General features: G+C 36.8%; 1 protein-coding gene across 3 annotated transcripts in view; it reads right to left on the bottom strand.

Moving 5' to 3' along the window:
- FUT8 (fucosyltransferase 8) overlaps positions 1–14578 on the bottom strand; it is a 68807-nt gene that overhangs the window by 26851 nt on the left and 27378 nt on the right. For all 3 annotated transcript variants that reach the window (XM_086462790.1, XM_086462789.1, XM_086462791.1), the window contains one exon: positions 8902–9139. In XM_086462790.1, coding sequence (XP_086318916.1) covers positions 8902–9139 — 238 coding nt within the window. The remainder of the gene's footprint in view (positions 1–8901; positions 9140–14578) is intronic.

Below are 14578 nucleotides of genomic sequence, written 5' to 3'. Positions count from 1 at the left end.
TAGGGGGCATTAAGAAGAGTGTGGCCGGCAGTTCGAGAGAGGTCATCCTGCCCCTCTACTCTGCCCTGGTGAGGCCACTCAGTACTGTGTCCAGTTCTGAGCCCCCCAACCCAAGAGAGACAGGGAATTAATGGAGAGGGTCCAACAGAGGGCTATTAAGATGATTAGGGGACTGGAGCATCTCTCCTACAAGGAAAGGCCGAAAGACCTGGGGCTCTTTAGCCTGGAGAAGACGGAGAGGGGACACTTCCAAATATCTAAAGGGCAGGTGTCAAGAGGATGGGGCAGGCTCTTTTCAGTGGTGCCCAGTGACAGGACAAGAGGCAACAGGCACAAACTGGAACACAGTAAGCTCTTCCTGAACATGAGGAAAAACTTCTTTCCATTAAGGGTGGCAGAGCACTGGAACAGGCTGCCCAGGGAGGTTGTGGAGTCTCCTTCCCCAGAGATATTCAAAACCCACCTGGATGCAGTCCTGTGTGACCTGCTGTAAGTGAACGTGCTTTAGCAGGGGGGTTGGACTAGATGATTCCAGAGGTCCCTTCCAACCCCTACCATTCTGTGATTCTGTGATTTTATTCACTGTTATTTATTTCTTATTTTAAGCAGATATGGCTATACCTCTGCTGCATGAAACCATCTGTTCTTCTCACAAAAATTACTGTGAGTACTGAAACATCACATAAGTTTCTGGTATGCTGTTCTGGCTATACAGAATAACACAGAATATGATTAAAAGAATAAAAGATCTTTTTTTTGCATATATGCATACAAGTTAATGAGAATCAGTTCATAGCAGGAAATAACTACAATCTTCTCTACCCATGGCTGAAAACAAGATTATGAATCATCTTTCAAATTACTTGTAAAGCTAAAGCAAAGCATGCTATTCAGTTTCTCTGAGATCCAGAAAGTATCAAGTTATATTTTATAAAGGATGTAAGTTTCATAAAAAATACTTGACTTGCAATGATAAGAAAATACTGTATGCCTAATTCTTAACTTAAGAGGTGGTAAAACTTGAAGACATATAGTATGTTTATCTGGTCTGCTAGTGATAACATTAGCATAAATATGCCAATTAAAAAAAAAAAAAAAAGGCAACTTCTTTTACTTATGTCTCATGACTTACAATTCCTACCGGGAAATAATGTAATTGCTTTTGGAATATACTTAAATCTTTGCCTCATTAACCCCTGTGTGATTTTGAACTCACCTCTATCAGTTTCACTTTTATTTCTGAATTTTATATACTCAGAATATTTTTTACGCAAAGAGTTCTAATCAGAAGTGGATTGCAAATGTTCCAAAGCACCTTAACTTTAGAGTCAATTTTTAACCATTAGAAAAGACCTTTTTCCAGAGTTTATAATCATGTCTAACTCTTGATGGAAGATTTACAATGACCTCAAAGACATTATCTATAGTAAACTAGGCTCAATAACAAACCATTCTCTCTCCCTCTCCACCCCATCTCTCTCTATATGTAAATGTTTTCCTTCACTGTAAGATCAGCTAGTTTAATGAATTTTACTTTCATTTACCTCTAAGACTTTGCTTCTTTTATTCCAATCCACTCACAGTTTTGTTCATAAAGTTAAGCATTGATCTGATATTTGAAAATGTAAAACTATTTCCATGTGCTCAAAGACAACATCTAACTCTTTAGTTATATCTTGTGCTTCTTTTCACGGATTGACTCACCTTGCTCAAAAAAGTAAAATACACATTTTTAAAAATTAATCAACTTATTTTTCCTTTTGTTTTTCCACTGTTCCAATCTCTTGAGCAACAGCAGGTAAAGGACAGTTTAAAATAAGTGACCCGACTTGTGCTCATCCAAGGCCTAGCCACTCAGCTACTGTGGCTCTAATCAGCTTTCCTCACCCTAGCCTGGTTACTGTCTCCCAGACTGCAGCTTCAACTGGGTCATCACAATCATAGTAACCTTCTATGCCACATATGCAAAATATTAAAAGATTGAAAGGGAGATAATCCTTGGTTTTCAAGTACACATATAATCTCGATGAAATAAAGACTTACTGATGGAGAATCTACCATACCCTCTGTATAAATTATTACAGTCGTCAGCCAACCTTTCTGTAAAAAACAGACCTTATTTCCAAACTGAACTGTGCAGCCCCATGCTTTTGTCTAAAAGCAGAGATTTTTCCTATACAGAAATGCCTATAAAATGTGGCAGAACAAGCTTTTTAAACTTGCTTCATTTTTAAATTGAGTTATGTTCTTCAATCTCTTACTATAAAGCATGTTTTTCTGGCCTTGAATCAGTGTAGTTCTTTGAGAGAATCTTTTCATATTTATCAATATCCATTCTGAAGGCCAAATTACAAAACTAGACAGCGTGCTGCAGCCTGTCCATTGCTCTGCAAGGCAAAAATAACTTATTGCTACCATTCACTAACCCTCCACTTAGACATAAAAAAGACATAAATAAATACTTTGCTCTCTTGGGCTACTGCACTGCTCTGAAAACTCAGACCTACCTCATTAGAATTCTAAGGTCCTTTTAAGAGTTACCACTTTTTAACTATTTTTTCATGTTTACATACACAAATGTCTTCATATAGATCATCTTACAAAGCACCTTCACAACAAAAAATCTACACAATATCAGTAGCTTGATTTCAAGAACTTGCTGTTCTGCCCTGTTCTCTCAAATCACCATTTCCCAGTATGCTTCACACTAACGGAACCTTGCCCGAATTAAAATGTAAATAATGAAATTGTATAAAAAAGATATTAAGAATTAGAAATAGAAGTGAATCAATTTTTTTCTTCAAGATTTCATAAAAAGAGTGAGATATGGGAGCAAAGCATAATTCACACAATTGCAAGTTATGCCAGTATGCAAGTTAAAATATTTTTTAGGCTAATACTAAATATTAATCTGATTTACATAAAAGAAAAACTACTGTCAAGGAAGATCTAGCTCATGCAGTGAAACTTATTTTATCTATTGCAATCAATTCTGCAGAACTTTTTATGCTTTGATTTTGCAATTTTCATTTAAGTCCTTTTGGTTACTGTTACCTGATTTGCTTCAATAAATTAAATACTAATTTTGTGTACCCACAGTATCCTCTTTCTTGAATTATACATATAAACATATTAGTTAATTCATATTTCAATATTATAGTTCAATGAATACTTAAAAGCTGGCACGACCACTGAATGAAAAGCTCTGCCACATTTTCCCCTCTGGGTACCCCTGCTTTAAAAAAATTAATTGGTCAAACCATGGCAGCAAAGTCAATATTCAAAGGTAGCTGCAGGAAACTTTGTTTCAGGCTCTTATTACTAGGAAGTCATACACGCTTTTTAAACACTTCCTACCTAAATTATTCGTCAATAGTTTGGCCATAGATATCAAGCAAAAATGAACTACTAGTAAGTTACAATCACAGGCAAGGTATCATTTTAAAATCAAAGAGAATATGCATACAAACATCTCTTATTATTTTTTTTCTCTAGAATGAAAGTATGAAAGTGAACAAAACAAAGGAAAAGGAAAAATTCTGTCACAATTTAAAATAACTGCTGTGTTTGCAAAAAATTGCTATAGAATTCTCAACATTTTAACATATTTAAGCTAGACAAACTGAACTTGACTTGTCGGAATACGATGTCAAACACAAAGAACAATTCCTGCCAGAGATGACAAGGGATGAGATGACCCCTAATTCTCCGCACACATAAGAACATGCCTTACTAATCTTTTGCTATCAGACTAATGTCAGATTGCTTATTAAAATTCACTCTACTTCCCTAATTCCAAAAACATGTTAATTTCTTCTGAAACATACAAGCTTAGCTTTTGTGCCTAGTTAGGAGAGGACTGGACCAATAACATTTAAAATATATATATTCTCAGCTCATATAAGGCTTTTAATCCTTTGTAGAAGAGATTAATATCTAAATCGTTTTGCTGAAGACAGACTTCAGAAACCTCAAAACTTTATGTTGCTAATACTACAATAAAAGTGTCAAGCAGTGGCAATTTAATTAAAAAGAAGAAAGATAAATGTACAGATTGAAACAATTTTGTCATGAAGCACAATTTACTAAATTATTATTTATGCAGGTCTGCAAATTACATGAAAGTAATTCTTTAAGATGATATGCTTTTCTGATTTATTGGCCTATTTCTGTAATTTACAGTGATATCTTGTTATAAGTATTCACTTGTCTGAATATTTTTGATACATAATTAAAAAACAACTTTTATTAAAAACCCATATACACAGCATAGTAAGTACACTACATAGGAGAAATATTTTATGAGAAATGGAAATTTATAAATGTCAATGCATTTTTATACATTTATTTTGAAAATCTAGAAAATCCCATGTTGATTTCAGAAGTTGTAGAGGAAAAAAATTTAAAGGTGTGGTTTTGCAGAGAAACTTTTTAATTACGGTTAACAATTTCAGACTTATTTGTCCTCGTAAAGGTACAGGGAATAAAAAAAAAAATAAACAAAAATCAATAATCAAAACACATATAAATTTAGAAAGACATAAAACCTAGAAATCTTCAGCAAGAGAGAATATCTTTCAAATTTACTGGCAACTAAGTATCCAGTGAAGATTTCTACTGAAGCCACATTGAAGCTAGTAAAAGAGATCAATTGTCAGTGTCATTCTTCCTCAGTGATCATGTCACTGCAGAAGATTAGAAATTAACACTGTTTACAGCGTGTGTGACTAGCCAGCAGGCTAACCAGAGCCAGATTGTCTTTCACAATGTCTTGTCTCTCTAGAACACAAAAACTCAAACTAGCGGCATTAATCAACTTAAAAAAAATCTGATCACATCAAGATATCTCATGCGTTCAGCCTGCAAACTATTCATCCTGATCTATAAACTAATTTTTTTTTAAAAAAAAAAGAGCTAAAAGGAGACATTATTTCTACTTTCAGCATCAAGAGCCCATATTGCAGGAAATCATGATCTATTTTAACAGATTTTTATGTAAATATATAGTCTTTTAAAGCCATGTGTGCATAAGTGCTCCAGAACACTGGTTTACAGCTTATTATGCTAAATGCAAGGCTCACAAAACTGCCTGCCACTAAATCCTGGGGTCACGCAGAGCAGTCTGCACAGAACCATGCCCAGATGGCAGTTTCAGTTGCTAACTTTGCCAAATATAAATAAAAATTCAGCTGAAGTTTTCGATGTCAGTTTTCCATTTCTACTTATTTTTAGAAAATATTCAACCATTTCTAAGAATCAATTTCCGGAAAAAAAATCGTATTCACAAAAATGGATAGTTTTCAAATCAAAGTTTTGTAGGATCTTCAAGCTTTGAAGCACAGATGTTATTTCAATATTTCACTGTGTAAATACACATGTATGTTTACACACCAATCTGTAAACTGAATTTTATAAATCTGAAAAAGTTAACTTGAGATCTCTAAGACTTTAATAGTTAAATTCTTTAAGATTCCACATGCACTGGGTATGCAGTGACTTATCAAGAAAACTGAAGATCTTTATATATTCTGTCACCACATGTGTGAGGATTCTCATGTGTAACCAAAATAGGAGGAACCGACCCTTTTTAGGAATTTCTCTTTGACAATCCTTACTTGCCTGCTGTTCTTGTACTTTCACCTTCTGCTAAAGCAACTGGTTCTGGACAGTGACAGTTCATTAGGATAAAAGACCAGGTTATCATTAGTCATACTTAACGTTGAACTCAGTTACTAAGTTGATCCAACTCACACAGTTTATAGGTCAGGAGGCTACCTATTCCAAACTTCTGCTCAAAGCAGGCTCAGCCACGAGATCAGAACGGGGTCCTCAGGGCTTCAGCCAGACAGGTCTGGAAAGCCTCCACAGATGGAGGCTACACCCACTCTCTAGGAAACTTGTTTGGCTATATTAATGATTAAAAGGGTCTGCTTTTAATCAGGATTGTTCTTGGTGTGGTATCTAAAATAAGGACTTGGAAGTGTTCTTGAAAGTCCACAGAAGACAAAAGACTAGCTTACTGAACTAGAGATGTGTGCTTGCTTTGGAAAGGCAAGTAGTGCTTCTGCATTTTATCCTAACCTACAGTTCTCTATAACATTTTACTCTGCCCTGCCTTCCTCTGAATTCAGCAAGGTTATTGTGCTTGAACCACCTAAGAAGCTACATACAGGTAATGGGAGGAATATTTTGAAGTAGAAAAATATTTGTAAAAACTTTTCCACAGACAACAGTGGAAACTATGAGATCTGGTTGACTCTTATGCATACACAATGTGTTGGATCAAGGAAATTTCTGTGAAGTTTAATTCTTGTTAGGACTGGACTCAAATAGGACCTGGGCTGAATTGTCCACTGCATAGGCAATTCTCCTTCCTCTACATATCCTCCAGGGAACACCTCCTCACTAAACTGCTAATCAGGCAGATAAAGATCTTCAAGTACTACTGAATCCAACACGAATAAGAAACATCACTGATTCTCTGGAAAATAGAACACAAATGAAACAAACAAAACAACACACCGCTCTCAAAAAACCAACAAACTCTAGCATACAACAGAACTTCCAAGAATTTTCAGTAGGAAGTAAAATAACTATAAAGCAATCATTCCAAGTAGTACAACTGTTGAAGATACAGACAATTCCATTATATGTAACTAGAAATCCTTGAAAGCCATCAGTTCTGTCTATAACAGGCTTGAGGACTTAAATAATTTAAGAAACTATGAGAGGCATAATCACTATGGAATGACAACTGAAACCTGAGACACTTGTAAGAACAGACAATTTTTCTCTGTCTGGAAGTAGCTATGGGACTGGCCACATGTCCAACCATTTCAAAGACAGAAAGACAGACGAAGTGAAGGAATGAACACGTACATTTTTCTTTTCCTCTCAGCATTGATATTAATTTCCAAGCCCAGTGACTAGTTCAGAGTTCTCCTGAAACACAGTGTAACCCCATACCTATCAAAAACAAAGGGAGGAGAATATTTCTTGTGACTACAGGGTACAGTGTACAGTCTCTGATGACTTGGGGGATTTAGCCATTCTTCTCTGCATCTAACTTTACACACCATCCAAAATCTCTGTATCAAGGGTAGCCAACAGCAGAGGAAGAATGAAAATGGTGGCAGAGAAAGCAGTTTCTGTCAACCCAGAACTGAAATGTTCTGCTTGCTATCCAGACAATGTGGATATTGTCTCTATGGCACTGCGATAGTATTGCTCTGCAAAAGTCATGCTGTAGCTTCTGTAGTTCTAATGAGAAAACTGCTCTAAAATAACATCTCAGCAGTGTACTGTCTCACTGATGACTGTAGTCTACACAATCATCTATCGAAAATCCCTATCCTAAAAGAACTGAAAATATTTTAAATGTCCCAATGAAATCCAACTCACAACTGTTGCTGCCAAATACATTCTTCACAACATACTGGAAAGAAATTACTGAGTCTGTAGGCACAACTAACAAAAATAATAAAAAGTACCAGTCCTTCTGTCTGTCCTCAAGCAGAGAATTACTGAGTCAAAAGCCTTTTCTGGGATAAGATTAATGTGCCACATGCTAACAATCAAAATTTGCATCAGTGCTTATAAATAAAACAGCTATAGCCTAAAAAGTGGCACAATACCTCCTTACTGTTTCCCACTCTAAATTGGTTTTGTCCATAGCTTAGCCCATTCTCTACCCATTGTTAGCTTATCTACTCATCCAGTAATTATGTGGACTATAATTGTCCATAATACAAAATATTATTAAAATTAACATTTCATCTCTCTCTAACCCAATTGTTTAATTACATTTTTTCCAAGAATCTCCCTTTATCAATTAAGACATACCACTAAATTTATCTAGTCTCGGGTAAGCACAGCAAGTTGTATTCTTTTTGCTCAACTGTGTCTTCCCTGCATTTATTACAGCATTTATAAACTCCCAGTGTAATACCAGTTACAGATTTAGAAAAAATAACTATGCCTAACAAAAGAGTAAAGAGTAAAAAAAAAAAATACATCTGTGTTTTAAAAAGCTGACAATTTTTCACATAAAAATTATCTGAGAAGAAATTTAATTTAAAAAAATTCTTCCTAGTATTGATCATAAATTGAGCGCAAAATTAGCATATTGCCAGCCATCTCCGGTTGTGCTGTATATCTACTCAATTTTGACAAATACCTGAAAAATGTTTTAAATATACAGAAAAAAATCTATGAAACCATGCAGATGTTAAAAACTCTTCAGGACACTGACTGTGAGAATTCCATTAAAATGAATGCTCTTTACTCTGAGACAAAGCTATCTGATCCTCCAAACATGAATGCCCATCTAGTTATTCTAGGAAAATTGTTCAGCCTAGTATAAGAATGGATCAACATACTGATCTACAAATAAAAAGGTATTTAACATTGCCACTGTTTTTACAAGCTGAATTTCGACTCAGTTCATTTACATTAAAAATTATTTCAATTATTTCATTATTTTGTTGGTGTGTGAATGACTATTGCATACCACTTTCTTTGTATTTCTTTTGCTTTATATTTGAAACATGCTTTATCATTTTAGAGTTTACCAGCAACAGCCTCTATTTAATACCCTCTTCCCACAAAAATTGGACTTGTATCTGGCACATAACACAGTGGCAGACTGCTGAAGGATTATAATTTAAATCTGAAAGACAAAAATTTTTTATTAAAAAATCTCTGCTAAAGCAGAGATATCTTAATAAGGATAATATTTTTTTCAATACGATGCAAAAATAAGACTTAAAAGACGCTTACGTATACAATTGCAGCCACAGTTATTACGCTCCATATAATATTAAAGAAAGAGGTTCAAAACAGTTCTGCATGAATGAAGCTGCAAAAAAAAAAGACGAAATTATTTGAGTTCTCAAGCCTTACCTGACCAGTGTCCAGTGGTGGTGCCTGATCTGTCAGTACACGTCTCGCTTACAGGCCTAAAGACAGTCTCCCAGCCACCTGTAGCATAGCGCCAATTCTGAGACTCTAAAATGAGTGTTCGTTGAGTGCCGTAAGCGATCATGAAGCAGTAGACCACATGATGAAGCTGACAACCATAGCCACAGCCTTTGTTGATATTACACACAAGTTTCTTAGCTTTGCTGCAGTCCTTGGGGTTCTGTAAGTATGGATGAAAAAGCGAAGCTGAAGAGAAGATACACACAAAGGCATACTTTTTTCTGAAAAGCCAACAAATGCCATAAATTACACAAGCCACCCTGCTATAATACATCTCCTATTAAAATGGATGAGTAAGCTTCAGCTCCATCAAAATTTTATGTGAATTCTTCACTGTGAACATGAACACTTATTAAACATACTTCACTATCCTAATGTAAAATAGAATACCTTTAAGATTTTAAATTACTCTCTCATTTGCAAACCTGTCAGAATAAGCTAATATTTGGACTCAGAGTTCACATTTCATCAACATGATTCTTGGTGTTGGAATGCTTTTTCTTTTGGCATTTTTTCCAAGTTTGTTAGTCCTCTTTCAATGAGTATGCACATCATCCAACAAGAGAAAATTTCCACCTATCTACAGGATACAGAATAAAACAAATGCTTATTATTAATGGACTGCTTCCCAGACTAACTGACCACATACCAAATACAGCATACAAAACACATACCTGAGCAGACTGATAAAACACATTTCAACCATGCACTCACAGTAAAATAATATACTACATTTCCACAATCCAAGAAACAACAACAAAGAAGGCAAAAGTCTATGTGATGTGAATGCTATGTTTAAAAGTACAAACTAATAAATATTTTTAGGTATGTGGACAACACAACATAATCTGCAGAATTTTTTCCTTCTATGAAACATAGTACTTTGCTGTATACATTCACAGTTGCCTGTCTCTGGACATACTTCTGCATTCCAAAAAGGTTTTTTATAAAACCTGTAGGATGAAAACTTAGTTTTCAGTTAAGCTGCAAGAATATTGATATTTGAGCATCAATGTAAATTCTGTTCCCCTCACATCTAAACAACTTTAAATAAAATCCTCTGTAAATTTGCAACAAATCAGGTCTTTCCAAAAACCAATAATCACTATCTGGAGAACTGAGATTTCTCCATTAAGTAATCTTAAACACAATCTGAATATTCTGAGTCCTAAAATACTTAATAAAACTTTTAATTTGTGCATTCAGTTGTGCGAAGCAGGGGAAAATAGTTCAGATCTGGAAACATAGGGGCAAAAAACCCAACAACCCCACAACCTGTGTTACTTCAGCATTTTTTCATTTTAAGGAAAAAATATCTGATTCAAAGCCTAGCCTGCTATAAAAAAATCAATAAATTAAATAAAATTTCCATTCCTAATTTTTCCTTCTCAGACCAGTACTCTTGCTATCACAAATCTAATGGATAACTGGAGACTAAATCTAACCAGTACCTTTGAGACTATAACAAATCTACTTCCCACAGTTTTTTATGAGAGGGGTTTTTAGTATTGTGTGCAAGTCCATGAAGAAAGAATTCCATGAAAAAATCTCCTCCCTAAATCTACAGTCATATTTACAGCACACAATGAAATGCAATGATAGCAGCTGCAAGAAGAATCATTTTCTGCTGTTAACTGTTACTGTGTAGAAAAGACTTGAGCTCAAAAAACAAAGACAATAGTGTATATTGTTATATTGCTCTTTTTAACTAAAATATTAGGCTAATAAAGAAATATAAGAAGCTTTTTTCTGTCATTTAGGAATTGTCAGAAGCAGACAAAAGTGTTCAGTTACAGAAGCTGAAAATTTGTATTTTGTGTTTATCTGGTTTACTTCTATTTTTGAAATACGTGTTTAGATGTTTTAACTGCTAGTCAGTAATACTAATTCATACTTTATACAGACTATCTCAGAAGAGTTTTAATACCACTGTCTAACATACTATAACTAGATTGGAAAAAGAACTATTTTGGCAGAAAATACACCATTAGCAAAAAGTATTTATCAAAAAGTAGGACATACAAGTCTGTTACAAGATATCAACTGGCTTAGATAGAATTTATCTATTTTTAAAATGCATTAATGATTTTGCAATATACTTTTGTTGAGACATTTTAAAAAATCCTGATTTTAAGCAAAGCACGCAAAAAGGAACGATACATCAGAGATGTCAACTGGGCTATAAAGCATTCTATTAAGACTGTCTTCCCTTTTTTTTTCCACATAGCAAAAATTCTTATTGAAACTGACTTTTTCATAGCTATTTTGAAAGCGATAATCTCTGATGATTTTTTAAAAATACTTATAGATAATGTTTTCTACACTTTCTATTACCTTCAAATGCCTGTGTCCTCTTGGAAGTGAAAGCATTTAATTCATGACAAAGTTGAAGTTCTATAAACTTTGACAAGGTGTGCCCTTCTAACCTTCTTGCATGCAAATGCAAGTTTCATGTTACAGCTTATTAAACAATATTATGGAAATCAAGTAGGAATCACATAAAGAAACAGAATTTGACACCATGACGGCTTACCAATGTTAACATAAACGTTGGAATTAAATCTAGCCAAGGATGGCAACAACAACAAGAAGGGCTTCTTCAAATACATTAGTAGTGAAAGAAAGACCAGGGAAATGGTGGGCCCACTGCTGAACGAGGCAGGTACCCTGGTGACAGAGGATATGGAGAAGGTGGAGTTGCTGAATGCCTTCTCTGCCTCAGCCTTTACTACTAAAGCTGGCCCTCAGGAATCCCTGACCCTGGTAGTAGGGAAAGAAGTCAGAAGAAAGGAAGACTACCCCTGGTCAAGGAGGACTGGGTTAGGGATCTTTTAGGTAAACCAGACACCCACAAATCCATGGGCCCTGATGGGATGCACCCACGAGTGTTGAAGGAGCTGGCGGATGCCATTGCAAAGCCACGCTCCGTCATCTTTGAAAGGCTGTGGAGGACAGGAGAGGTGCCTGAGGACTGGAGGATAGCCAGTGTAACTCCAGTCTTCAAGAAGGGCAAGAAGGAGGGCCTGCAAAACTACCGGCCAGTCAGCCTCACCTCCATTCCCGGGAAGGTGATGGAACAGCTCATTCTGCCTGTTACCTCCAAGCACATGGAGGAAAAGAGATCGGGAGTAGTCAGCATGGATTCACTAAAGGGAAATTATGCTTGACCAATCTGATAGCCTTCTATGATGGTATGACTGCTGGGTGGACGAGGGGAGGGCAGTGGATGTGGTCTACTTTGGCCTTACTAAGGCTTTTGACGCTGTCTCTCATTGCATCCTCATAGGGAAGCTTAGGAAGAGTGGGTTAGACGAGTGGACAGTGAGGTGGGTTGAGAACTGGCTGAAGGACACAGCTCACAGGGTTGTGATCAGGGGTGCTGAGTCCAACTGGAGGCCTGTAACTAGAGGTGTTCCCCAGGGGTCAGTATTAGGGTCTGTCCTATTCAACATATTCATCAACGACCTAGATGAAGGGACAGAGTGTATCCTCAGCAAATTTGCTGACAATACGAAGCTGGGACGAGTGGCAGGTACAGTGGAAGGCTCTGCTGCCATGCAGTGAGATCTGGACAGGCTGGAGAGCTGGGCGGAGAGAAACCAAATGAAGTTTAACAGGGGCAAGTGTAGGGTCCTGCCCCTGCGGAGGAATAACACCATACACCAGTACAGGTTGGGGGTTGACCTGCTTGAGAGTAGCTCTGCAGAGAGGGACCTGGGAGTTTTGGTGGATAACGGGATGATCATGAGCCAGCAATGTGCCCTTGTGGCCAAGGCAGCCAATGGCATCCTGGGGTGCATTAAGAAGAGTGTGGCCAGCAGGTCAAGGGAGGTCATCCTGCCCCTCTGCTCTGCCCTGGTGAGGCCATAACTGGAGTACTGTGTACCCCCAGTTCAAGAGAGACAGGGAGCTACTGGAGACAGTCCAGTAGAGGGCTACTAAGATGATTAGGGGGCTGGAGCATGTCACCTATGAAGAAAGGCTGACAGACCTGCGGCTCTTTAGCCTGGAGAAGAGAAGACAGAGAGGGGACCTTATCAACACTTACAAATATCTAAAGGGCGGGTGTCAAGATGACAGGGCCAGACTCTTTTCAGTGGTGCCCAGAGACAGGACAAGGGGCAACGGGAACAAGCTGGAACACAGGAAGTTCTGCTTGAACATGAGGAGGAACTTCTTTACTCTGAGGGTGGCAGAGCTCTGGAACAGGCTGCCCAGGGAGGTTTTGGAGTCTCTTTCCCAGTAGATACTCAAAACCCACCTGGATGCATTCCTGTGTGACCTGCTCTAGGCTAACCTGCTTTGGTGGGGAGTTGGACTAGATGATCTCCAGAGGTTCCTTCCAACTCCTACTATTCTGTGATTCTGTAATGCACTTACTCGGGTCTTTGCGTTACTTGGAAGACTTAACTAGAAAGTATCCATATTGATACTATTTTGTGACTTAAATAGAAAGCTAGTTAAGCTAATTTCTTTGTGACTGTGGTTTTTTTCAAATTACTACACTCAAATTTTAATACAAGACATCACCTGAGCTCAAATTATTTATTGAGATCTTAAAAAATTGCAAGTAGATATACTTAGATAGATTGCAGTTTCAACAGGGATTTTCTGAAAAAATATGGAATTAATAACCATTAAGAATGAAGAAAATTTAGAATCACACTGCATGCATCAGAATAGCTTGTGTGCTTGTGTGTTCATAAGCCAAAACTGCCAACCAAAGCAACCCATCACGGGATTGACTTGATACAGGGTAACAGCAGTCAACGTCAAATTCAGTGAAGACTGACAGATTTTTCCTCCTGGCATAAAGTCACAGAAAAGGATCATAAATCTCTGATTTAAATGAGTAGTGCACTCTGTTCTCATCCCTATCTACACTGCTCATCACACTCCTACATCCAATTCAGTTGTCTGCATAATCAGGAGAGGGATGGAAGGGACCTACACGATTGTCAAGCCTTGTAATGCAACAGCCATATAACTGCATCAAAAAACAAACAAACAACAAAAACCCCCACACAATAACTCAAACAAACAAAAATCCTCTGACCAAGCACACAAAACATACTTCAATACGTAGAAGATTAGATTATCAACGGATGCCAGAGTTTACAGCTTTTATTTTTCTCAGAATTACTTCTATGAGCACTGCAACTGAAAATAGTAATGAATTTTCAGAACTGTAAAATGGTTAAAAGTATGTAATTCTGTAGAAGAGAATGTTACATGTCACCTAAAATAAAAGTGCATTTTTATAACTGGCAAAATGGATTTGATGGTCTTTCATGACCAGTAACATGGGCATACACTGTTGCTCTCAGAAAATTCAGGGTTTCTGCTAAATGGATACAGTTAAACTGTATATATATATATATCTATATATCTATATATCTCAAATAAAGGCAATATGCCATTACTTCCTACTTGTAAGCACTGGTAGATTCCAGCTCCTTCTTCCCTTAAGAAGTTTTACAGTCCTTTGGGCTGAAAATGACCTCTCCCACTTAGGCTAAAAGGAAAGTAGTACATCCAGGTTTTCTCTGCAAGAAATGTATCTCCCCAAGTCTTCTGTAGTACGTGACAAACTTTGTAA

The sequence above is a fragment of the Leptosomus discolor genome, chromosome 3 (assembly GCF_034619465.1).
Source record: "Leptosomus discolor isolate bLepDis1 chromosome 3, bLepDis1.hap2, whole genome shotgun sequence".
NCBI lineage: Eukaryota > Metazoa > Chordata > Aves > Leptosomiformes > Leptosomidae > Leptosomus > Leptosomus discolor.
Note: the sequence above shows the minus strand (reverse complement) of the source record. Positions and strands in the feature narration are given on the sequence as shown.